Here is a 27,785-nt window from a genome sequence, read left to right as displayed (position 1 = left end):
TGAATATGACTGTGATAAACATGAGTAAATGTTGAAATTCGTAGTGTTTCTGAGGCGATTGAAATATACAAAAGGAAGACTTTATTTGGCAAAAAATACTTGAGCAACTTTCCTTTGTTACCGAACAATCTTATGTAGCACACAGAATATAAAACAATGCCATATATTTGACTCGACCATGGACGCAAAAACTATTAAGAAACACAACTTTAGTATTGCAGATATTGCAAACAGTGTAAGTCAATAACTAGCTACAGCTTGTTTTTCACGAAATACGTATGCCTCCCACAACTTACACGCACACAATGTAAAATATCACACATAAGGACCAGAAATCCACAGAAAATCACTGAACCGTGACATTTCAACGCTACACACAACAAGGCTTGACACTGATCACTCTTGTAAAAAATTCGAAATTCTAACCAGTGGTATAAGAGAAGTAGCATAGACATCACAGATCTCTTGACTCAGCTGTAACAGGAATATGCCGATTATATACATAACTACATTTCAAACTGATCACTCATAAGTTTTTTTGAACTTCAGCCCGATGGTATACATCAAGTAGTGTAAACACTGTAAAATGCAAAAGTTAAAGGCCACAATTCAATACGATTTGTCACTATTAGATAAAAAATAAAACTTTGTGACAAATCTTGAGGTTAGTCTAAGTAACACAGTTCACGGTGCTTTAATTGGAAATGTTCTTTTATTTGTATTCTAGGCACATCACTGAGAAACTTTACACGGAGGCGGCCTGTAAAACATGAAGTTTTCTGTACTTTACCCTTAATTGTATATTCATTCCTACTTCGATATAATCATAATAATTAACAGAACGGTTAAGATATAAGATGTAGCAAACAACATACCTATACATACAAATATACACATCAAATATGCTTTGGATATTTAGTACCATAAAAGTCCATTTAGCTATAAATGTCTACATTCAGATGTATAATACTAAAGCAAAAACCGCGTTTCTTACAAGTCTATTGTTCATCATCTCCAGCTGGGATAAAAGTAATCTGGTCACTGTTTGCATCATTCCTTTCATCAACCAACGAATCTCCGCTTACACTGTTTAAATATTCCTTATTGTCATTATTTTGTTCAATGTCCGCTTTTGTAGTGACCAGTTCAAAGCCATCGGATGGGGTATAACTTGTACGGTTTCCTGATAAAGTTCCAAGAAAACTTGTTCTTTCATCCGTCTCATTAAACTCTTCGTCTGAACTGCCACTGTCAGTCTTTACATTGGTTTTCCTTTTAGCCATAATGTTCTTGTAAACATTAAGTTCCTGTTCTTCTAATACCTTTAAAGAATTCTCTTGTTCTGAATTTCTGAGAGATACTTTGAACGGCATGTAACTATCCACTCCTTTTTCTTTCAACCTCCTTAATAGCATGCGAATTTTGTCTGATGTTTTTTTTTCTTCCTGAATTATGTAAAAAGGCTATATACTCCCTTATTTTAACATTAATATAACTGCACCTACATGTTTAATGAAAATAATTTCGAAAGATTGCTACAGCAATTACATAGAAGTAAATAGTCAAACAGCCATTTTAAAAAGTTTTTATTTAGCTATACTGGTCATATAAGGTGCTGCTTAAATGCATTCATAAAAGAGGATTTTTTTAGATCTGGTGGTTTTTGTATATAACACAATGAACCAGTTCTGTTAAGATCTTATAAAGATCGGTAAAAGTGTCCTAAAGTCTTCTGATTTATAGTACACAGAAGGTGACTTTGGGCAAGTCAACATGAAATATTTTACGGAGTCCTTTTTAAAAATATATAACCCGAGTTCAGAGCCGACTTCTTTTATTTTCAGCTGCGAATATGCATACACATCGATTCGTGGAAAAAATCTAACTCTTAGGCATGATGTAATTATTGTAAATTAATAAGATGTTACGGTCGCTTACGCACGCTTTTTGAAAAAAAAATGAAAAAAAAAAATCTCCGACAACTGCTGCAAAGGGTGGACTTTTTGCTTGCCTCAGTGGTTAGAGCATGGGACTACCCCAGTAGTCGGGTTCGAATCCAGCCACAGGCATTTGGGATGTTTCGTAATAAAAGCCATGCTCTTGGACATGTAACGGCTAAACGTTGAAACATAGGGGCTAGTCCAAGATACGGACTTTATCTCGTGCCAAACATGGCACTTTCTATGCCAAAATGGCTTTCTCGTCATCATAAATGACTACTTCTTTGCAGAGGAGAAGTTTAACGGTCGCTTACATGTAGCCTGCACGTTTAAAGCCAATTTCTGACAACGGCAGTTTGGCTCAATGGTTAGAGCATTGGACTAGCACCCGAGCGACCCGGATTCGAATCTCACCTCTGACAGTTGGGATTTTTCGGCATAAAATGCTCTACTCTTTGATTTGTGTTACGGATGTAAGATGGGGTCTAGTTCGTGATACGGACTTTATCTCGTGCCGAAAATAGCACTTTCTATTCCAAAATGGCTTACACTTACATATGTTCTTTGATTTGTTACGGCAAAAAGTCGAAAGAGAGACAAAAGTCGAAAGGGAGACAAAAATACTGGTACCATACTCACACTGATATCCCTTAGATCAAGAGCTATGAAAACTCCACTTTTGGCAATCTGGTCAAGTAGAGTATCTATGTGTAAATGCTTGACCAGTTCTGCCTGACTGTTCAATAAAACTGTGGGGACAAATCCTGAAGAAAAACAAAACATTCTATACAATATTATTGCATCCAGTTTTAATAAACTAACTGATTGCTTTTCTACTGTCATGTTCTTTTCTTTCAAGTTACATTGGAGTGTTTCTGAATACACTATTCCTGTTCATTTGAATGTCAATGGATTTATGTCAGAAAAAATGCAGGTGACTGCAGTTGTAAAATTTTTGAACTAAACAGAAACTTTACGAGTTGGAATATTGTTTTTTCTAGTACAAGGTAGATCATACTTTTGTTAAGCAAGAGAATATAAATAAATACAAGATGGCCATGATGGCCCTATATCGCTCACCTGAGTTAAGTTGCTTGCTTCAAAAAAACAAGAAAGTAGGTCAGTAGGTCACATTCATGGTCACAGAAAGTCAGTATTAAGGTCTGTGTGCAAAACTGTACATTTCATCCAAATTTCAAGGCTTTATCTTAAAAAAAAAACAAGAAAGAAGGTCAGTAGGTCACATTCATGGTCAATGAAAGTCAATATTAAGATCGGTGTGCAAAACTGAATATGTCATCAAAACTTCAAGGCTGTATCTTAAAAAACAAGAAAGTCGGTCAGCAGGTCACATTCATGGTCACTGAAAGTCAGTTTTAAGATCAATGTGCAAAAATGTACATGTCATCCAAATTTCAAGGCTGTATCTAAAAATAAGAAAGTAGGTCAATAGGTCAAGGTCAAGGTCAAGTGACCCCTAATCACTTGGGATCATCAGGTAATTATAATTAAACAGTCTAGGAAATATGATCTGATAATTCTTAAGTAGTTTTCCTATATAACTCATATAACAAGTGACCCCCGGGGCGGGACCTCTCTTCATCCCAGGGGCATAATCTTGTTAGAGAACAACTAGGCAATGATACATAACAAATATCAAAGGCCTAGGCCTTGAACTTTCAGACAAGAAGATTTTTTTCTTTCTTATATGTCTATGTAAAACGTGAGACCCCGTGGGTGGGGCCTCTTTTCAACTAAGGAGCATAATTTGAATAATCTTGGTAGAGAACCACTAGGCAATGCAATATACCAAATATCAAAAGTCTGGGCCTTCAAGTTTCAGACAAGAAGATTTTTAAAGTTTTTCCTATACAAGTTTATATAAATTATGTGACACGGGCCTGAGCGGGGCCATGTTTGACCCTAGGGGAATATTTTGAACAATATTTGTAGAGGACCACTAGATGATGCCACATACAAAATATCAAAGCCCTAGGCCCTGTGATTTAAGACAAGAAGATTTTCAATTGTTTCCCTATATAAGTCTAAACTAACCATGTGACCCCCATGGGGTGGGGTATATTTGACCCTAGGGGATAGTTTGAACAAACATGGTAGAGGACTACTAAATGATGCTACATACCAAATATCAAAGCACCAGGCCCTGATGATTTGGACAAGAAGATTTTTAAAGTTTTTCCATGATGTCACATAACAAATATCAAAGCCCTTGGACAAGAAGATTTTCAAAGCTTCCCTTTATATATAAGTCTATATAATCCATGTGACCCTAGGGGTATAATTTGAACAATCTTTGTAGAGAACCACTAGATGATGTTACATTACAAATACCAAAGCCCTAGGCGCTGTGGTTTTAGGCAGGAAGATTTTCTAAGTTTTTTCCTATATATAAGTCTATAAACCGTGTGACCCCCAGGGCGGGGCCAAAATTGACCCTAGGGGAATAATGTGAATAATCTTAGTAGAAGACCACTAGATGATGTCACATACAAAATATCAAAGCCATAGGCCCTGTGGTTTTGGACAAGCTGATTTTCAACGTTTTTCCCTATGTAAGTCTATATAAACCATGTGACCCCCAGGGCTGGGCCATCTTTGATCCTAGGGGAATAATTTGAACAATTTTGGTAGAGGAGCAATAGATGATGCTACATACTAAATATCAAAGACCTAGATCCTGTGGTTTTGGATACGAAGATTTTTAAAATTTGTCCCTATATAAATCTATGTAAACCATGTGACCCACTAGGGCGGGGTCATATTTAACCCTAGGAAGATAAATTGAATAAACTTGGTAGAGGACCATTAGATGATGCCACACACCAAATATCAAAGCCATAGCTACTGTGGTTTTGGACAAGAAGATTTCTAAAAAATTTCCATTTTGTTGCCATGGCAACCAGTGTTCTGTTTGGAATTCAATTCTTTGAATAAAGTTTAAAGAAGATCATGCAAGGAACATACCGGTGAAGTATCATCAAAATTGGACTGGTGGTTTAGGAGGAGATGTGTTGACGGACGACGACGGAAGCCGGACAATCACTGACCACAAAAGCTCACCATTGAGCACTTTGTGCACAGGTGAGCTAATAAAGAAAAGAATACAAATGTTAAAACTCAATAAAGCACAAAAAAAGTTGCTTAAGTTTGAAATTTGCAACGCAGCCTTTGAGAGTAGACATACTACAAAGAACTTAAGAAACGGCCAAATTTGCGGTAAATTATTTTAAATGAAAAACATAAAATAAAATATTTCATTTCTCTGAAAATTATCCTGAAAACTAGAATGTGTCTGTAGGACACAGGGTGTGCCCCCCATTGGTACATTTGTCACAAATAAGGGGCAATAATTCAAATGTTTGCAGTGTTAATGAGGTTTAGCCTAAATAAACATTTTATGAAAAGGATTCATTATTCTAAGACATATATTTTTGAGCTATGAGCATCACAAACAAAAAATCCACTATTTTGGCTATTTCAAGGGCCTTAACTCTGTAATAAGTGCAAAAATTCACAAGAAGAATGCCAAGTGTGAAAGGTCACATCATGATAAAGACTCAAGCAAGGTTTCATGAATTTACATTAAATACTTTTTGAGCTAGGCACATAATTAGGTAAAAATGTGTATTTATTTTTACTATTTCAGGGGCCATAACTTTAAAAATAGGGAGTGGAGCCGGCCAAAAAGTAAGAGGTGTGCAAGTTTATATCATGATAAAGACTTATGCAAGTTTTCAACCATTTATATTAAATACATTTTGAGCTAGGTGCGTCAAAAGGTGAAAATGTGCATTTTTGGCTATTTCAGGGGCCATAACTCTAAAAAAAGGGGGGCGGAGCCAGACAAAAAATAGGAGGTGCGCAGGTTCATATCATGACAAAGACTCATACAAGGTTTAATCAAGTTATATCAAATACTTTTTGAGCTAGGCACGTCACAAGGTGAAAATGTGCATTTTTGACTATTTCAGGGGCCATAACTCTGAAAATAGGAGGGCGGAGCCAGACAAAAATAAAGGAGGTGCGCAAGTTCATATCATGATAAAGACTCATACAAGGTTTAATCAATTTATATGAAATACTTTTTGAGCTAGGCGCGTCACAAGGTGAAAATGGGCATTTTTGCCTATTTCAGGGGCCATAACTCTAAAAATAGGGGGCAGACCAAAATAAAAAAATAAGAAGTGCACAAGTTCATATTATGATTAAGACTCAAGCAAGGTTTCATGAATCTGTATCAAATACTTTTTGAGCTAGGCGTGTCACAAGGTGAAAATGTGCATTTTTGACTATTTCTTTTTAATTTTTTTTTTGAGGCCCCTTGTGGGTAACCCCGTTTATTATCTCCGTAACTGGTATAATAGGGGTCGGAGAACCATCCGCCTATTAACCTTACAATATCCAGTACATTTAAATATTTAGATATATAATAAAAGTTACTACATGCATACACAGTACCATACATAATACCATATTTACAAACAGTTGATGATATTCACTAATTGTATCTTTTCTGGGACATAAAAACAATTTTGTTCTATTGTTTCCCGCTCGTTTTTGCAGTAAGAGCATAAATTATTATCTATTTTATGTATGAGATGTAAAAATGAGTTTGTAGTAAGAATATGATGATTTATCTTAAATTGAAAATCTTTTAACTTTATTTCTTTTATTGTCTAAGTTTTTGCAATAATCTTTAAATTCGTCATCGGAAATCCCCATTGATTGTACCCATTTGTTTGGTACCACGACACTCTTTGTATTTGTAATTGTATCGTAAAAAATACTACTACCTTTTTTATCTTTTATTACATTTTTCAAATACGGATTCAAAAACATATTTGTCTTATATTTAATAACCTCATTTGCGTTTTGCCTTATTATATTTTTCCATTCAATTGGTATGTTTGAAAGAACACGGTGCAAATCTATAAAAGTTCCTCTTACCGAGTAAATGGTTTTAAGATCTTCTAAGTTATAAAAATTCCCATTATTGTCGAGTAAATCTACAATATATATGATGTTTTTTCCGGTACCAGTTTTCTGAATATTCTGAAACGGTGGTTATACCATAAAGGCGAAATATCTTCTAAATCACTGATTTCGCAACATTCAACAAATCTACACCAACTATTGAGCACATCCCTCCAAAATGGATTATGTACTTCTCTTACTAGTACTTTTACATATTGCGAGCCAAAAGAGATAATTTTATCAAATGAAAACGTTAACAGAGATTTCCAAGTGTCACAGTTAAAAATAGCTAATCTCCTAATCCAACTAATTTTCAAACTTTGAATAAAAGATTTAATATTAATCATGTTCAGTCCCCCGAATTCTATATTCTTTGTGACAATTACTCTTTTTATTCTGTCAGGTCCGTTGTTCCATAAAAACTTATAGGCAATAGTTTCCAATTCCTTAATAAAATAATCAGATGGGTCAGGCAGTGCAATAAATATATAGACAAACTTTGACAAAACAATAGATTTTAACACAATTACTTTCCCAAAAAGGGTGAGCTTTCTTTTTGTCCAAATATCTAATATATTCCTGCATTTTTGTAATATTTCAAGAGCGTTTAGATTCCAGATATAATATATATTGGCAGAAAACCGGACACCAAGTGTCTTAATTGGTTTTTGACTCCAATCTAATGAGTAGTCTCTACATAACTGACGTTGGGAATTTCTAAGTGAACCTATCCAATAAGCTCTAGTTTTTTCTATATTTATTTTTAAATCTGACATTTAATAGAAGTTATCAAGTGTAACCAAACATTTTCTAAGAGATTCCTCGGTTCCGTTTAAAAATATCTGTGTATCGTCAGCATATTGACTAATTTTATATTGCTGATTTCGCAGGCTAATACCTACAATACTATTGTTATGTCTAATCATTAATCCCAGTACTTCAGAACATAAAATAAATATATAAGGTGAAATTGGATCACCTTGTCTGCAGCCTCTTTCGAGATAAATAACCATTTTGCACAATGCACGTTTCACTTCCGTTTTGAAATAGACGTATCCATTTTTTTTAAAAGAATTCCCGAAATTGAAGAAATTTAGGGTTTTGTGTATAAATGTCCACGAGATAGAATCAAAGGCTTGCTGGAAATCTATAGAAAGCAGTAAACCAGGCATATTTTCTGAATTCGTTTCAAACATAATATCGTAGATAAGTCTAATATTTTCTCCAATAAATCTGCCAGATATAAAACCTTTTTGATCTTGATGTATTAATTTATCCAAGAATAATTTTAAACGATTTGCTATTGCAGCTGAAGCTAACTTGTAAATAACATTTAAAAGAGAGATTGGTCTCCAATTTTTCATCAAAAATCTATTTTTATTTGGTTTTGGAAGACAAGTTATGACCACTTGTTTCTGTGTTACTGATAAATTATTTGTTTGATAGGCAAAGTTTAATGATCTCAGAACAAAATATGCAACATCTTTCCAAAAGAACTTGAAAAACTCTACAGTAAATCTATCCAACCCGGGGCTTTTATCGTTCTTCATATTTTTTAAGGCACTACTTAATTCCTCAATTTCAAGATCGCCTTCCAATTTTGCAGAATCTAGAAAACATAATTTTCTGGGATTATCTCCAATAGTATTTATAATAGGTGTTTCATCTACATGTATGTTATTTTTATACAGCTTTTCATAGTAACGTTTTTGATAATTTAAAATGTCTTTGGTGTTGGTGTATTCAACATTATTTTCATCTATAAGTTTATTAATTGTTTTGCTTATGAAATTTCTATTTTCGAGATTGAAACAAATAGCTTGATGGTTTTTCTCCTAAATTTTCGTACCTGCACCTTGACCTAATCATTACACCCTCAATAACCTTCTGTCTTAATGTTTCTAGTTCGCTTTTCTTTTCTTGCAGTTCGTTAAATGTACTGTCATTTCTATTCATAAAGTTAGCGTTAATGTTATTTTCTAAAATTTGAATATCATTTTCTAGATCCTTTTCCCGTTTTTTTTCTCTTTTCTTTTTTTCGGAGCAATATTTTATGGTTTCCCCTCGAAGAATAACTAAAAAGGTTTCTAGAAAAAGTTGATCATTAATATTTAACTGAATAATTTTTTATGTTTGTTTTGAAAAGAATTTCCGTTTATAGTGTCCCCATCATTTTCGTTATCTTCCGTTCTATGTTGTTCGATAAGATTTTCTAATGTAGTTTTAACCAACTTAATATATGTTTCGTCTTTTAGAAGGGAATTATTGAACTTCCAGTAACCCTTTCCTCTTAAGTTATCGTTAAACATAAGTTTTAAAGTAATGCCGTTATGATCTGATCTATAACCAGGAATAATATTTGAGTCTATTACTAAGTTCATTACACTTTCGCTTATTAAGAACAATCGGGCCTCGATTGTTTCTTTGTTGGATTCTGCCTTCTCCATGTATATTTTCTTTTATTTTCGTTTAGTATTCGCCAAACGTCGATAAAACCCTCATTTTCAATTAGATTCATGACACTTTTTCTAGCTCTTTGATTATTAATTGTGTTATAATTTTCATAATCTAGATCGGGATTAATTACCAGATTCCAATCTCCCCATATAATGTTAAAATCGTTTCCAATGTTTAATAATTTTTACTTAATATTTTCATAAAATTCTGGTTTATCCTCATTTGGACCGTATATATTTACCAAAGTCATTCTATGATTATAAATGCAAATATCTAAAATAAGATAATTTCCGTACTCATCTTTAAAAACGTTCTCAACTTTCTGCTCAAAATTATTTCGCAAAAGTATAATTACACCCCTACTGTTACTGGTGTATGGACTAAAGTAAATATCATTTGCCCATTCAGCCTTAACATATGTACACATTTGTTTTGTAATATGTATATATTGCAAACATATAATATTAAATTCTTTCTTTCGAACAAAATGAAACAAATCTCTTCTTTTTTTTAACATTACCTAAACCCTGACAATTCTGAGAAAATATCTTTACCTGATCACCTATTAGGTAATTTAAAAAACAATTTTGTTAGATACATGCTATTATGAAACAAAAACAAACCAGAGATAGAGGTTAGGGTATAAAAATAAAAATACAAACACAGCAATAAAAAGGATTGAAAAATGTATCTGTATCGCCACAAAAGGAGTGACATCAGAAGTGCATCTTAACATAGAAAAAATATATTGATGAAGGTAGGATAATTGGTAAAATACCTGTCAAATTGACTTCCAACAGATCAAAGTATTGCCTGATTAATTTTTAAACAGTTTAAGTGTATACGCCCTTGTACATTTCAAAAATACCTAAAATTAAGTCATTTATTTTGCAATCGTAATAAATATACAGTATTTAAAACGTAAAGAGCTAAATTCATGTTACACACCAAATATGCGTACTAGATACTCTAATCGACCCGCACCTGTATGCTCGGTCACCTGTACTATACAAACAGAGTGTTTACTACCATTTGATTGGCTGTCTTATTCTCACTTTTCCTGTGACAAAGAATGAAATCGCGTAAAATTTATTTGGTAACAATATTTCTGACCTGTTTCCCACGACAATTATGTCAATAGGTCAACTATTTTTCACACGGTAGGAAAATTGTGTATTACAATGACTGTTAAATTTTTTATGAATTACCTGATCAAATTTTCAACAGAAAAGTATTGTACAATAATATCAAAGTGTTATTTACAGCCATACTCATTTTGTCACTGACAGAGATTATGCATTAGTGAACAGTCACAAATTATTTCGTGCAGTTATGGAAATATACTTTGCTCTGATATGGATATTTACATACATTCTTGCATAAAAACTACTTTTTTCACTGGATCCGCCCATGTATAAACGGGAGAAAAATCGTGTGCAAACAAGGCAATTCACGTGCTGTTAATACATGATTTTTATTTTTGAAATGCTTTGCCAGGGACGTATGTATGTATTTCTGCGCAGACTGATATTTGGCATCTGAATCTTGTTTCTTCCATAATAACCTCTTCTTGTAGCATTATAGACACAATGTAATCCATAGTATGTTTAGCTGTATCAGTTTCCAACCCCAAACGTACTGCCCCCATCAATGTACGCACTAGCTTCTCTTAGAGTTTACTCCCTTTACAAAGCGTCTGTTCAGTTATTGTAAATAACTGTGAATAAATAAGTATCGCGTGTAACTTGTGCTATTGCCAGTTTTTAGGTATTATATTAATGACTTTTGTTAGTATCAGTCTGTTTGTTTTTACCTGATTGTTCGCAGAATTCATATAATATACCTCGAAAGCTAGTCACTAGCTTCGTACTCATCCGTACTCTGTTTGTTCGTACTCAAATTAATTCGAATGTAAAGCTGTTATTCTTTAAATAATTGTGTTCCTGTTTATCAATTTTTAAGTTGTATGCAAAATTATGTGTAATGTAACGTTTGTAATAACTAAAAATAAAAATATGATGCTCAAAAACCTTCAAATCACGCTTTTAGTAGTGTTGTTGTTATGTGTGCCCCGGTTATGGATATTTAAAACATGTTTACCGTTTCCAAGAACAACAAGAATGGTAAATAAAAAATGTACCGGAATCGTCAAGTCATCACATATGAAAACAATGCATTTAGTCGTCGTGTAATGTTTTTTATGCAAGAATAGCGACAATACACGTTTGTTTTGTGTATTAACGCCTGCAGAAGCCCTTGGGATATGTTTGTGACCTCGACCTTCGGTCTCGGTCACAAACAATCCCGCGGGCTTCTGCAGACGTTAATACACAAAAAAACGTGTATTATCCCTACATTCATATTCTTGTATACGGCGTTCCAGTATATATTGCTGTTTGACATTGACAGTCGGTAAGTTTTCCTTGTTTATATTTTTTGCATGTCGATAAATTTTACTAAGCTAACATGGAAAATTCAAAGAAAGAATTTATAATGACATACAATGAAACACTTATTGGGCGTTTTGCAGGTCAACAGATTTTTGACTATTTCAGGGGCCATAACTCTAAAAATAGGAGGCGGAGCCAGACGAAAAATAGGAGGAGCGCAAGTTCTTATCATCATAAAGACTCACGCAAGGTTTCATCAATTTATATCAAATACTTTTTGAGCTAGGCGCGTCACGAACTTCGGACGGACGGACGGACAGACGCACGGACAAGACCAAATCTATATGCCCCCAACACTCATGGGGGGGGGGGAGGGCACAATGATTAAACTAGACCGCCAGGAAAATTCTAGCAGTCTTACAGCCTCAAATGGTGACGGATTAAATTGTTTGAATTCATGAAAATTATGTTAAAACCTTGGTCACCAGGCCGCAGGCCGTTAGGCCGCCATTCCGCTGGATCAGAAACTTTCACAGTAATTAGAAATTTGTTTTATGTATATGTTGAGCGCAAATAACCAATCTGCGCTATTTACCAAACGCGCAGCGCATATAACAAATTTTTGTACGTTGGTTATATGCGCAACGATTTACCAATCGTTGCGCAGGATAAATTTAACCTGCGCGATTTACCAAATGCGCAGCGCAAATAACAAATGTAACTTTATATATCAGAAATTTGCATTTCGTGTTTGATAAATCATGCAGTTGGTCAATTTATTAATAAATATAGATGTCAAATGCTGAATATCTCGGTACTTAAATTAGGTGTCATAAATTTGTTTCTACATCAGTAAATTCACGGCAGTCGGTCACCAGGTTTCAATACCTCCAATCTTATACAAGATGCAATAAAACCCAAACATGCGTGAAGGTGTGATTTCCTCCAGCTTGCACACGTCCTCCCCTGGTATGTTTTAGGCTATTTTTATAATTTTCTACTTCACCCGAGCACACACTTAGCAAAATATCGTTTTTATTATAATGAAATATCTTGAAATTTCCCAATAATATTCTTTATACCAACGGCAACATATCTCTCAACATGTCTAAGATAAAAGATGAAATAAAAAAGTCACAGAATTAAAAGAAAATTCTTACAGATCTTATCTATATCATCATTATTATTATTATTATTATTATTATTATTATTATTATTTTATAGTACAAAATCGATTGAATAAAGAGTAGGCCTTTGATTACAGACTAAAACTATAAAGTTTTTTTTTACAAATCAAAATAGATCTATATGTTACACCTGTAACTTGCTTGGCAGGTCGGTCCTGCGCTAATAGCAAAGTTTGAAATTACACTGTATTTCAAACATATTTCATTCATAAAACATACTATTTATGTAACTTTCAAATGAATACTGTAGAAAAATGAATAGAAAAAGAGTGATTTCTGTCATAACGAGAACGAAATATTACATTTTTTATCCGCGCAAGATGTGTGTCTGCGCTAATAATAAATCTGGAAATTACTCTGATAACTTGAATATCTTTTATAAATCATATTAACTTTTACTTTGATTTACGATTACAGACTAAAACTAAAGGGTTTTTTTACAAATCAAAATGGATCTATAATGTTGCACCTATAACTTGCGTGGCAGGTCGAATGTAGGACGTTTTGGCCAGCGGACGTTTTGGCGGCCTAGGATCTTTTGGCCTAGGATGTTTTGGCCAGGCATTTTTGGGGGATAGGACGTTTTGGCCAAAAATAAGTTGTGGTTCCATATCGTGCAAAATATGGTCTGGAGATTATTCTAAAGAATGTTATAGTATAAGTGAACAAATTAAACTGATAATAAAACATACTCATTGTATTTTATTTTTATTTTTTATAATCTTTTTATATGTATACATATAAACATATACACATTGTATGTGTTTGTGTATGTGAAAATATTTGCATTTACAACAAACCAAAAGAGTTATGAAAATAAATTTTATTCACAATTATTTTTTTTAAAAAGAATGATCAATTATACTGTAACATATGATAACATATTAATGTCCAGATCATATTTTGCATATTATTGAAATATTTTTTTTTTTGGCCAAAACATCCTACCTCAAAAATTTTCTTGGCCAAAACGTCCTAGGCCAAAAGATCCTAGGCCGAAACGTCCGGGCCAAAACGTCCGTGGCCAAAACGTCCGTCCTGCGCTAATAGCAAAGTTTGAAATGACACTGTATTTCAAACATATTTCATTCATAAAACATACTATTTATGTAACTTTCAAATGAATACTGTAGAAAAATGATTAGAAAAAGAGTGATTTCTGTCATAACGAGAACGAAATATTACATTTTTTATCCGCGCAAGATGTGTGTCTGCGCTAATAATAAATCTGGAAATTACTCTGATAACTTGAATATCTTTTATAAATCATATTAACTTTTACTTTGATTTACGATTACAGACTAAAACTAAAGGTTTTTTTTACAAATCAAAATAGATCTATAATGTTACACCTGTAACTTGCGTGGCAGGTCGGTCCTGCGCTAATAGCAAAGTTTGAAATTACACTGTATTTCAAACATATTTCATTCATAAAACATACTATTTATGTAACTTTCAAATGAATACTGTAGAAAAATGATTAGAAAAAGAGTGATTTCTGTCATAACGAGAACGAAATATTACATTTTTTATCCGCGCAAGATGTGTGTCTGCGCTAATAATAAATCTGGAAATTACTCTGATAACTTGAATATCTTTTATAAATCATATTAACTTTTACTTTGATTTACGATTACAGACTAAAACTAAAGGGTTTTTTTACAAATCAAAATAGATCTATAATGTTACACCTGTAACTTGCGTGGCAGGTCGGTCCTGCGCTAATAGCAAAGTTTGAAATTACACTGTATTTCAAACATATTTCATTCATAAAACATACTATTTATGTAACTTTCAAATGAATACTGTAGAAAAATGATTAGAAAAAGAGTGATTTCTGTCATAACGAGAACGAAATATTACATTTTTTATCCGCGCAAGATTGTGTGCTTCGCTAATAATAAATCTGGAAATTACTCTGATAACTTGAATATCTTTTATAAATCATATTAACTTTTACTTTGATTTACGATTACAGACTAAAACTAAAGGGTTTTTTTACAAATCAAAATGGATCTATAATGTTACACCTGTAACTTGCGTGGCAGGTCGGTCCTGCGCTAATAGCAAAGTTTGAAATGACACTGTATTTCAAACATATTTCATTCATAAAACATACTATTTATGTAACTTTCAAATGAATACTGTAGAAAAATGATTAGAAAAAGAGTGATTTCTGTCATAACGAGAACGAAATATTACAATTTTTATCCGCGCAAGATGTGTGTCTGCGCTAATAATAAATCTGGAAATTACTCTGATAACTTGAATATCTTTTATAAATCATATTAACTTTTACTTTGATTTACGATTACAGACTAAAACTAAAGGGTTTTTTTACAAATCAAAATGGATCTATAATGTTACACCTGTAACTTGCGTGGCAGGTCGGTCCTGCGCTAATATCAATGTTTGAAATTACACTGTATTTCAAACATATTTCATTCATAAAACATACTATTTATGTAACTTTCAAATGAATACTGTAGAAAAATGAATAGAAAAAGGGTGATTTCTGCCATAACGAGAACGAAATATTACATTTTTTATCCGCGAAAGATGTGTGTCTGCGCTAATAATAAAACTGGAAATTACTTTGATAACTTGAATGTTTCTCATAAACTATGTTAACTTAAACTCTTAAGATTACAGACTAAAATTGTAGCTTTTGCAAATCTGAATATAATGTTTTTTGTACGACGTATGAACGCCCGAGTGCATAATGAGTGTTAAACATGGTTTTGCTATAAATTATTTCGATTCCAATACTAGTATACCCTTAATCTGTAGACAAATATACAAGCGCTTTTTCTTTGTCGCAACAATATCTTTGACGTCAACGCACGTTAACGTGACGTCATTCTATCGTGAGAGTGCTTTAACAGAGGCAGGCATCTTAGAATAAAACATATAAAGTGACAAAAATTTGCACAAATAACACACCGTGATATAGTACAGTTGATTTCCATGTTTACTTGTTTACTATCACTGCACTTAATTACATCAGACTTAAGCATACCGGTATTGCATTTAGAAGCAACTTTCGTCTGGATTGTAATGAGATGCATTATCAGTTGTACAGGTTACTGAATAAATTCAACGAAACAGGAATATTTCTTTGCTATCTGGTCATTTGGACCTACGGGGCTACAAGAGAAAACCGTAAAACGGATCTTTTCTAAACTTTATTCTATTTACTATATTTCACTATTATCAAATGTATTGCTTAATGCTTTAAAAGGTTAAGGAAATAAACACTATTTTCTAATACTGAACATTCACAGGAATTCGCTACAGACCATTTATCATCAAAGCAAGATAATATATACATTTTCATAGATCGCCTGTCCATATATTTTGCACTTTGTATGCTCATCCTTTTCATAATCTGTAAATTTATTATAATTTTATCATATTGTTAGACCTGATGTAATATTATATGTTATGCAAATGTCAATTCTGTATTTTTGATGTATTATGTACAAAGCTAATAACAGATATGTTCTGTTCTCTTCTGTTTATCACGAGTTTATAGCCAACAAATGTTTATTGTAGTATTACGTCACCAATTAAAAAAAAAAAAACCCAAAAAAAACACTGAAAATTGATTTATCCCTTAATGTGAAATATAACACTGATTGAATCACAAGTTCACGATTAATCAACTATATACGCAAAGGATGGACCAAAGGGTGCCCTAACGTGTCAGAATAGCTGTCAACTGGGCCCAATATGCAACCGCGAGATAAAGTTTGCAGAAAGGTACTATGTATTGCGGTTGTCTGTCATTCAGTTTATGTAAGCAGAAGTGTCAATGATACTGTTCCTTGCAATTTTTGACAATAAACGACACATATTTCCTCTAAAATTGACCCGTTTTACAAAATGTTGCAAGTTAATCACACAATCTCAGACCCAATATACGACCCATTAATCCCATTTCACGAAAGGTGCGATGTATTGAAACCGTCTGTCAAACTATGATTCTAAGGACAGGTGTTATTTCTTCACCAAAAAGATTTGTACAGTACTGTTGATGCGAAGTATTGACACTTACACGCAGTGTATCAGCTTTCTCATCACTTAATACTCATATAAAATTTATCGCAATAGGTCGTTCCTTGAAAACCATATTTTGATTTAGTAGTGCTTTTATACTACACATATAGTATTAACCTTTACCCTGCTAACTTTCTATAATGAACTTGTCCGACTTTCAATTTAGACAGTACATTTACTGTTAAAAGGGGTGCTTACCAAACAGATACTGACTGAATGGCGAAGAGTGCAGATCATGATCAGACTGCACTGATGTGCAGGCTGATCATGATCTACACCTGTAGCAAAGGCGGAATCAATCGTGTCCACGTGTCCAGTATGATAAGGATCAAACTAGCTATAAGTGCAGGACTGACATCCTGCGCAGGTTACAGATGTAACGTTATATTCTGCTTTGCAGAAACTATAATTTTAGTCTGGACTCGTAAACGCAAAGTTAAAGCTATCGGAGTAATATCCGGATTTTCCATTAGCGCAGGACACATATTTAGCGCATATAATAACAGTAATATTTCGTACTATTCATGACAGAACTCACTCCTTTTTCTATTTATTTTCTACCACAAAAAGAGTTTGTTTCTTCTATTTTTTTTTTTCTTAGAAAAAATAACAGAAATAGAATGCTTTAGAAATTAAATTATATATTTGTAATTTCGGCATCATTTCAGGATTTGCCACGCCGGTTACAGATGTAGCAAGATATTCATTTTGGCAAAAGCTAGACTTTCAGCCAGTAAAACAATGGTAAAATTGACATGGTTTATCAAAGATATTATAGTAAACAGAGTAATTTTCTGATTTCTTTTATTAGAGCAGGACACACATTTTGCGCAGCTACCAAATGTAAACTTTCGTGCACGTTTTAAAGGAATTTACTCGTTATTTTATTTATTTTGCATTATAAAAGCACGAAAAAATAATATCAATTAGAATTGTAAGAAATGACATACATTTAGTATATTGTTGACATTTCAGGAATTGCGATTAGTGCAGGACCGTCATCCCGCGAGTTATGTAGAAGTAACTGTATATTCTAGCTACAATTTTAGTCTGTAATTGTAATAACAAAATTAAAGTTGACATAGCATATGAAATTATCGGAGTAATATTAAAACTTTCCATTAGTGCAGGACATACGTCTTGCACAGATAAAACATATATTTTTTCGTTCTTGTTATGACGGAAATCACTTTTGTTTCTATCTATTTCTACTACATTTGTAAAAGGTACATAAATGATATGTTTTATAAATTAGATATATTTGAATTCAGGATTTGCTATTAGCGCAGAACTGACATCCCGTGCGGGTTACAGAATTAAAATTACATTTGTCTTTGCAAAAGCTAACACTTTAGTCTGTAACCATAAAACAAAGTTAAATTTAGCATGGTTTAAGAAAGATATTCAAATAATCAGGATCATTTCCAGATTTTTTATTAGCGCAGGGCCGACATCCCGCGCAGGATACAGATGTAACAAAATATTTCTTTGGCAAAAGCTACAATTTCAGTCTGTAATCACAAAAAAAGGATAAAGTTAGCACGGTTTATGAAAGATATCCAAGTTATCAGGATTATTTCCAGATTTTTTATTAGCGCAGGGCAAACACATCTTGCGCAGATAACAAATGTAATATTTCGTTCTCGTTATGACGAAAACCCCTTTTCTTTCTAATTATTTTCTACTCTGAAAACATTTTTTAAGAAGTTACATAAATGGTATCTTTTAGAATTGAAATATGTTTGAAATATCGACGTCATTTCAGGATTTGCTATTAGCGCAGGACCGACATCCCGCGCAGGATACAGATGTAACAAAATATTCATTTGGCAAAAGCTACAATTTCAGCCTGTAATCATAAAACAATGATAAAGTTAGCATGGTTTATGAAAGATATCCAAGTTATCAGGATTATTTCCAGATTTTTTATTAGCGCAGGGCAAACACATCTTGCACAGATAACAAATGTAATATTTCGTTCTCGTTATGACGGAAATCACGATTCTTTCTATTTTTTTTTTCTACTTCGAAAACATTTTTATGAAGTTACATAAATAGTATCTTTTAGAATTGAAATATGTTTGAAATATCAACGTCAGTTCAGAAACTTCAGGAACAACATCCCGCGCAGGCTACGGATGAAACATTATATTCAGATTTTCAAAAGCTACATTTTTAGATTGTAATCGAAAAACGAAGTAAAAGTTAAAATGGTTTATAAAAGATATTCAAGTTATTGGAGTAATTTTCAGACTTCTATTAGCACAGAACACACATCTTGCACACCTACAAAATGTAAAATTTCGTTCACATTTTGATGAATTTCATTAGTTATTCATTCTATTTATCTCACTATAAAACATTAAACAATTATATAAGTATAAAAGATCTGTAAGTTCGTCTTTTAATTCTGCTTATTTTTGTTTTATTTTTAATCTTGGCCATGTCAAGAGATATGCTCACGTCGGTAAAAAGAATTGCGATTTTTCAATATGATGAAAAGAAAAGCGATATGGTGAAATGTGGTAAGTGTGTGGCAATTCAGTCTGTTATGTAAGTCTCCTTTATGTTCTATATTCGGTATAAAATGACTGCGTGTGATCGAATGAAGTAAAATACTTTAGTTATAAAAAGAATAGAGAGGACGATGTGGCTATCCGAAGGAAATCACACCTTCACGCATGTTTGAGTTTTATTGCATATTGTATCATATTGCAGGTATTGAAACCAGGTGACCGACTCCCATGAATTTAATGATGTTGAAATAAATTTATGACACATTTCTAAAACCAAGATTTGCAATATCAGTCTGTAATTGTTAAACAATGTAAAAGTTAGCATGGTTTATGGCAGATATGCATATTATCAGAGTAATTTCCAGATTTTCTATTAGCGCATGATCGACATCCCGCACAGGCTACGGCGTTTAAAAGTTAAAAAAAGTATAAAAATAAATAAAAAATACTTGTGTTATTAAATATATATATACTTGGGATGTTTTGTATCATTTTAACGTTTTTTAACACCTGTGACAAATGACTCTTAATACCGTCGTCAAAAGAAATTTATAGGCCTTAAACTACCAGGGACGTGAGAATCTCATTGAAATTATCGCATAAGTACGCTCATTTACTTTAAAAAATTTTTTCTTTTTCTTTACAAATTCACACCTTTACGCGTGCCTGATCACCGTCAGTTTTATAATTTTATGTAGGCCTACAAGTCTAACACTCTAATGATATTCAATTTTATCGGGAGATATCATCCATATGTTAAAAGCGCAGACTCATTTACCAAACGCGCAAGACAGTTGCCTTGCGCATATAAGAAATATATAAGGTTGCCCGATTTACAAATCGTTGCGCAGATAACAAATTGGTTATTTGCGCTGCGCGATTTACCAAATGCGCAGATTGGCTATATGCGCGTAACATATATCTATGAGCATATAGCTTAACAACAAACAACAGACTGTTTCTCGGCCGCCAAGCCGCCAATTTCAGCAAGGTGAAATGCTAATATATCTGAATATTTTTTTTGCCCATAGAAAAGCGTGATAAAGAGCATTTTTGTCCGGTTGTGCTTCGACAAACTGTAGGCTTCATCAAATAAGGAAATGAATTTTCATAATAATTTCAACTAGAAAAGTCTATTTAAACAAAAACTTTATAACTGCCACTAAACGGGCTTTTCCATTCCATTTTCATTCCGAACATTTTACACATTTTTTTATGTATTTTAAAGAAAAAGTAAAATCTACAATATTACCTTCATATTCTTCGTCACTCAAGTTCAAACGATTCTTGACATCCAAAATAGGTTCTTTTGGTATTTTTCCATAAGACTGACTGACTGCTTCAGAAGTCCTTAAACTTGGTTTACTTTTTCTATCAAGAGAATGAGTTTGGAAGTGCTCAGAAAATCCCTCCGGTAATGTTCTTTTAAACTGTCTAAACGGTATTTCTGTAGTGGTTGTGTCTTTTGAACCTTTTCTTGCTGACTTCTTCGAATCTAAGGTTGAGGTACGACTTCTGCTAATCGTTCCTTCACTGTAACTCTGGAATATATATATATGATGTCAAACTAAATGAAATATATGTACAGCATATCTAAAAGACCGATTACAGGTGGCAAACTATGATGTACCATTATATATATTGTATATACAAGTGTACATTTTTACCCCTGTTATGTTAAGATAGAAAGTAAACATATAATATATGTACAAAAAGTGGAACCCATCACCATATATTCAGCAGGGTCGATTGATTATAATTCAGTCAAAGTAACATTTGCAAAATTTAGAGGGAAGCTAGACGTATGTTCATAGAACATTAGTATACCCACTTACTGTCATTGTACAGTTATATGTTACTTGTTAACAAAAGCATTTTAATCATGTTGGGGTGCCAGTCGTAAAGGTAGATGTGCTTGAAGAATCTACAAATCATCGTCAAGAAACACGAGATAAAAGAAACTGAAAAGTTAAAAACAATCAAGTTGGGGCGGGTTGGGAACATACATCACAAGTAAAACAGCAGGTGCATAACATCACATGATGAACTACGTTCCTATAAAGTTTCATGACTCCAGGTAAAACCATTTCTTTTTGAAATTCGTAAGACACAAACTTTTAGGCCCTTAATACATACTTTTAGTCTAAGACAAGGGTCATAACTCAGGTCATGCTCGGTGAAATCAAAAACAAAACATAAGTTGCACAATATCCCTATAATGTTCAAGTCACTAGAAAAATAACTTTTCCAATAAATAACTATTCGAATCTGATTGATATTTGAAAAAGACTTTAATTGCCTAAAGGACGGCAAAGACATTTGCAAATCAATATGTGCAAAATCTTCAAAGTGCATCTGTAAAAAATATAAATGAAACTGTTAACTGTCCTAAAACTGAAATGAAAATGACAATGTTTACACTGAACACAAATTCTACCCAGGGGCTTCCATGGCTGAATGGTTAGTGTCGTTTGCTGCGAATCACTTGCCCCTCACCGATGTGGGTTATTCGAGCCTCGAATTCTTCATGTGAAGAAGCCATCCAGCTAAGTCACGGAAGGTCGGTAGTTCTACCCAGTTGCCCATCCGTGATGAAATAATGCCCGGAGGGGCACCTAGGATCATCCTCCGCCACCAAAAGCTGGAAAGTCGCCATATGACCAATAATTGTGTCGTTGAAGTTTAGCCCAAACAAATTCAAAAATGCGTATTCCTCCTAAAATAACTTTCCATCCATAACAGAGCTGCTGCATATAAAAAAGTAACGTAGAAAATCATGACACGTCGAATACAAGGCTATCGGTAGAGACGAGAATGCTCATCATCAGGGCTTTGTCAAATAATCATATGACTATAGTGATGAGGTTTCTTTACAAAAATTGCCAATTAGAATTAGTTTTTGATAATTCGAAAAGATATGGTTGTTGCACACTTCTCATTGTTACCTTTTCTTAAAAGTCCCTACAATACATGATTGTTACTACTTTGCATTACCTCTAATTGTAATATACTTTTAACACGAAATCTTGTAGGTTCCTTCCAATAGTTCGGTGATTTTTGAGAAAAAGTACAGAATGAGAGATAATTTGAAATTTATTCCAGACAGACATTGCATCTTGCATTCTGAACCTCTTCGTTTTGATATTAATCTAGATTGCAAGTACTTTTTGAAACATTCAGATCAAAAAGATGTTTGGAAAACTGTTCAAGACAGAGTTATGATTCTTTTTTTTTGCACCTTCTCTATTGTCTCTCTACACTGAGTAAAGTTTTTTACCGATCACCTCACATTACCTATATATGTCCAAAGATTAAGAAAAAATATTGAACAAAGTGACGGCATTTCCTGGAATGTTGTTTGCATAGCATAATGCGATATATCAACAGAATTACAGGCTTAATTAACAAGTGAGCCACTACCAAAGAGAAAGTAGCCAATTCTGCTATTCGTATGCAGCATATGTATGTATCATAGCAAAATAAATGAAAACAGACATTCTCTAAGTAAAACTTATTGAAAATAACCATTCAAATTCTTATAAGGGTTTGTTTCGAAAGGTACATTTCACTTCTTTTGGAGTAATTCTCCTATTAAAAAATTGAAAACTATTCTAGGTTAAAAATAATTCTTTTGTCTCTGATATTAACATTTTTATCTATATTACCATGTTTCTTTGAAAAGCTTTTTATTGCTTTCTGAGTTATTTGAATTTTGGAAGAAAGGTTAATTCAAGAGTTATGGTTTTAATATAGATCCATTATATACGTTGTTAAACGAGATGAATTCTCTGCCAAATATATGAAATATCCGAGTCAGTTTTAAGTTATATTCAGTACTTATTACACAGCCACATGTAGTATATTTCAGAAAGTTCTCCTCTTTCCTCAACTAAACGCATTTACTTTTTCGTGAATATACAAGCCCTTGTGTTCTTCATGGTTATAAAAAAGTAAGCATCAGCATACCAATAAATATTCGAGAAGTCAGTAACTTACCCTTAACTCTAGTTTACTTAAAGGAAGCAACGTATTTATAGAGTGTAAATTATTATGTGAACACCGTTTTTAAACTTAATCATATGCAATGATAAAATAATCTATATACAGAATCACCGACCACTAACCAATTAAATGCTTTTCTCAAATTAATCTGTGCGTTTACCGTTTGTAGAGGTAAAGTGCCAAGTTTTCAGGAGATCAATATTTCCTACTCGCGTAGGTTTCCAATGTTATGTTTTAGCACAGTTGTCTCAATTTCGTCCAAATATTTTACCCAATATTATTGTGTTTTTTTTTCAGGTATAAAACACCTCTTTTTCAGAAAATGATTCTTTAATTATTTTTTTCAGATTTTGAACACTATTGATGTTAAGCACACTACCTGAAGTTTTTATTTCTGGTTCCAATGCCGACATTTCTTTCTACATTCTCCATCGTAAACATTTAAGAATACTACGAATGTGCATTTGCCTAAATCTACATATCTATTTAAGATTTCTGCTAGATAATCTGATAAATATTTCATTGCTTTGACCCCGGGTCAAAAGTTGGACTGAATTTGAAAGTGATCAACTTATTATACTACAGTTGTTAAAAGTATATTTGTCGCTTCTTTTACCCACACATATACTTCCGCGGTATAGCCCGAAGGTTATTTTGTATGTTCATACTAATGCAATCGATCGTTTATTGGAAATGAACGTATGGGGACAGTACCTCTACCAGGCGATTTCCCGTTTCATCTTTCGATATTTGTATATTTTCAGCATTGGCATTTATGTAGTCACCCTGGACGAAATACTGGATTTTACCATCTGGGTTCTCAGTTTCATTTTGATGCCTGGAATTGCCTTGGTCGTTTGTCTGAGTTTCTTTTGCTGGCGGCGAAACTGTTACCGGTAAATAGTTTTCTAGAGTAAAAAATCATAATCAATATTACTGTAAAGAGAAAAATAAGGGTTGGATTGTTACCGTTGAAATTTAACTAAAACTAAGTATTCTGGTACTAAAATGTCTGGGTTTCCGCTGCAGAGTAGAAAAGAAAAAATAGCAGAAACCCCTTTGCAATGCAATCAATGCTCAGTTAAAATACAAATATGGAATGCTCTTTTACTTTTTGTGTGCATTAATTGATTTTCTCCTCTGTATAAAAAAATGAATAAATGTTTTTTATTCGTATCATTTTACCTAAACCAGACCGCTTATCTCAAAACGAAGAGCACGCTTTGACGGATCATGAGGTCGCGAGTTCGATGCCCGAGCGAGACATGTTCTCCGTGAGGATTCAATAACAGCCAATGCATGCGGAGTCATTTCGTCCTTGACCTCTCATGGCATGATGCTAAGAAGTTGACACTTGCTTGCGTAGAACATGTTAGTACTGGTACAAAATCCAAGAACACTGGTTACATGTCTGAAAACTTTGTAAAATGCGACAACAAAAACATTAAGGTTTACAGACGTCCTAGGTGGTAGTGTCAGTCTACTGTCTTTTTCGACTTCAAAAACTTGGTACATTTATTACTTACCTTTCTTCCTGCAAAACACACCTGAAATGGAATACAAAATAGCTTTGTTTTAAAGAGATATAATTCGCCATATACTCGCTTTGCATTACATTTTTCTTGTAAGTACGGGCTAACGCAAATAAAACAGGGACAAGAACTTAAGTGTATATAGTCACTTAAAAACAAACGCAGAACCATACAATATATTGCAGAATAACGGAGACTTATATATATACACGCAAAAACACAGGCAAGCAAAATGCACAGTGGACAGCTGCCGTAGATCGGAACGGTATATATACGCGGTAAGACCTCACTTGGGAAAACGGTATAGAACCTGTCTCTGAGTCTGTCAAAACATGTATGTCAGCTACTTGAATAGAAAAATCATAATTTATATTGTATATAAATTGATTTATGTTTTACTATAACATTAATCCCTTCTTACAACCAAGGTACAGGTGGCCAGTCTAAATATTTCTTTCTTGTATCGTTAACTGGATTAAGATGTGCAGACATCATTTCTTTCTCCCTTTGTTTCTACATGTGGTCAAACACGCATTCATCACGGACAGGATGCATGCAGTCTGCACAACACACTAGCAGCAACCAATGAAATAGCTCGATTAAATTCTGATGAGACGGAACCGCTCCGTTAGCGTGGGTAGCCATTTCAATCAAGGAAGCGCTTGTGAATACATGAAACGGATATTTTCTTTTTGATCAGGATTTAGATTTGTATTTGTATCTTTTACTCTTTTTAAAAAAGTTTTTGTAATCGAAACGGCCATTGACATGTTAAAATCATCATTACATGAATAATTTCAAGAAAATAAGAGAATAGATTATATAGTCAGTGGTGCAATCAAGCTAAATTGGATCCAGTCTATCCATACAAAAGTAGTATATGAACAAGATATAGATTTACATCGATTTCTTCAAAACAAAATCATTTGTCAGATACGGTGCTTTTTCTGAAGAATGTACATGCAGAATTGAATGTTTTAATTGCACGTTTCTAGTATTTGTTCATTTATTCCATAATGATACAGTCTGATATACGATTTATTCAGCAATAAAACAAAGATGCTACTATAAGAATACTGTGTACTTGACCCATTTTGTTATTGGTAATACTTACATAACATGGCAATCAGTCCAGCTAACACCAGAAGTAATGCACCTAGTACACAAATACCAATTATCGATCCTGTAAAGAAACAAGAGGGCCATGACGGCTTCATACCGCTACCTGAGATTCACAGCTGGATTGAAAAATTTTGGTAGAGTGTCTCCTAAGGATCGTTGTTGTGAAATCATTTTGAAATCGGAGAGGAATATTGTCAAAACTTCCGTAGAGTCATATATGGAAAACAAGGCCGCCCCTTGGCGGCCATGCTTTTTAACGAAGCAGAATTTGAATGAATTTTGTAGAATGTCACCTAAAGAATAGCGCTGTAAAATTATTTTGAAATTAGACCAGTGGTTTCTGAGAAGAAAACTTTTCAAAGTTTTCCAAATAGCCTTATAGAGAAAACTTGCTCCGCCCCCTTGTGATCATATTTTCCGAAAAATCAAAATGATTTGGAGGAATATGGTAGAAAGAGACAATAAAATATTGCTGTGAAATTATTTTGAAACCAAGTCAGCAGTTTCAGAGGTGAAGATTTTCAAAATTCCCTTAGATATAGGGGAAACCAGCCCAGCCCCATGGCTGCCATGGTTTTAAACAAAACAGGCAGTCTGAAAGACAGCTATATTCCCCGCTACTGTTATCGATAGTGAAAGGGTTGATGCTATTGGGAGGAACCATTAAACATTCGAGTTGTGACCTTAACCTGCCTGGGGTGAATTTTGAATTCTGCACATTGTCTTGATAAGGGGAATATTATAGCCAAGTCATATTAAAATCCTTTAAGGGGTTTAGGAGATGCAGAGCAGACATAAAATGGAAGGTTCAAACCTTTTATATTGAGTTGCGACCTCACATAGATATTTAGATATTTGATGTATCAAAAACTTTGTAAAGTCAGCTAAGAATGCTACATTTTCATCTATAGCAGTAAATATTCGATTCTATATTTGATTACAGTGTACTGTTTGACAATGTTATTACCTTTTTTCACGAGTTCGCTTTGTTGTCCTTGGGGACTTACTTTTTAATTTAAAAGGGCTATACATTCTATTTTAAGGTTTTTATTAGTCAGTCGAGAGCCAAATGAAGACAAATATATTTCTTCGCTCTTCGCTCGCTCCTGATTTTCTCAAAAACCAAAAAAATTATTTAAATTATTTTTTCGCTCGCCGCCTCAAATTTTTCAGAAAAAAATCCGATGAACAACTTATCAATTTGGTGTGGCCTAACTCATAAATTCTGCACATTCACTTGATAAGGTGATCATTTTACCCAAGTTTCATGGAAGTCCTTGAAGGGGTTTAAAAGATATAGAGCGGACACAAAATTGAAGGCTCAAATCTTTGACCTCGAGTTGTGACATTGACCTTGAGCTGACATGGCTGAAACATGTTCTGCATATTGTCTTAATGAGGTGATTATTTGACCCAAGTTTCATGATTATCCATTAAGGGGTTTAGGAAATACAGAGCGGACACGAAATGGGGGGCTCAAACATTTGACATTGAGTTGTGACCTTGACCTTGAGCTGACATGACTGACTCGTAGGTTCTGCACATCGACTTGATGAGGTGATCATTTGTCCCAAGTTTCTTGAAA

At 33.5% G+C, this 27,785-nt stretch overlaps 1 protein-coding gene across 1 annotated transcript in view; it reads right to left on the bottom strand.

Moving 5' to 3' along the window:
• Nucleotides 1–17: 17 nt before the first annotated feature.
• Nucleotides 18–27,785, bottom strand: part of LOC128551964 (uncharacterized) — a 65,521-nt gene continuing 37,753 nt past the window's right edge. Inside the window, exons 9-14 of the mRNA XM_053532935.1 lie at nt 26,193–26,261; nt 25,073–25,093; nt 24,261–24,454; nt 20,797–21,085; nt 2,580–2,704; nt 18–1,445 (exon numbers count right to left, since the gene is read on the bottom strand). Coding sequence (XP_053388910.1) covers nt 999–1,445; nt 2,580–2,704; nt 20,797–21,085; nt 24,261–24,454; nt 25,073–25,093; nt 26,193–26,261 — 1,145 coding nt within the window. The 3' untranslated portion in view covers nt 18–998. The remainder of the gene's footprint in view (nt 1,446–2,579; nt 2,705–20,796; nt 21,086–24,260; nt 24,455–25,072; nt 25,094–26,192; nt 26,262–27,785) is intronic.

The sequence above is a fragment of the Mercenaria mercenaria genome, unplaced genomic scaffold, assembly GCF_021730395.1.
Source record: "Mercenaria mercenaria strain notata unplaced genomic scaffold, MADL_Memer_1 contig_1871, whole genome shotgun sequence".
In the NCBI taxonomy this organism is placed as follows: Eukaryota; Metazoa; Mollusca; class Bivalvia; order Venerida; family Veneridae; genus Mercenaria; species Mercenaria mercenaria.
The sequence above is the reverse complement of the archived record's forward strand: the minus strand, read 5'-3'. Positions and strand labels throughout refer to the sequence as shown.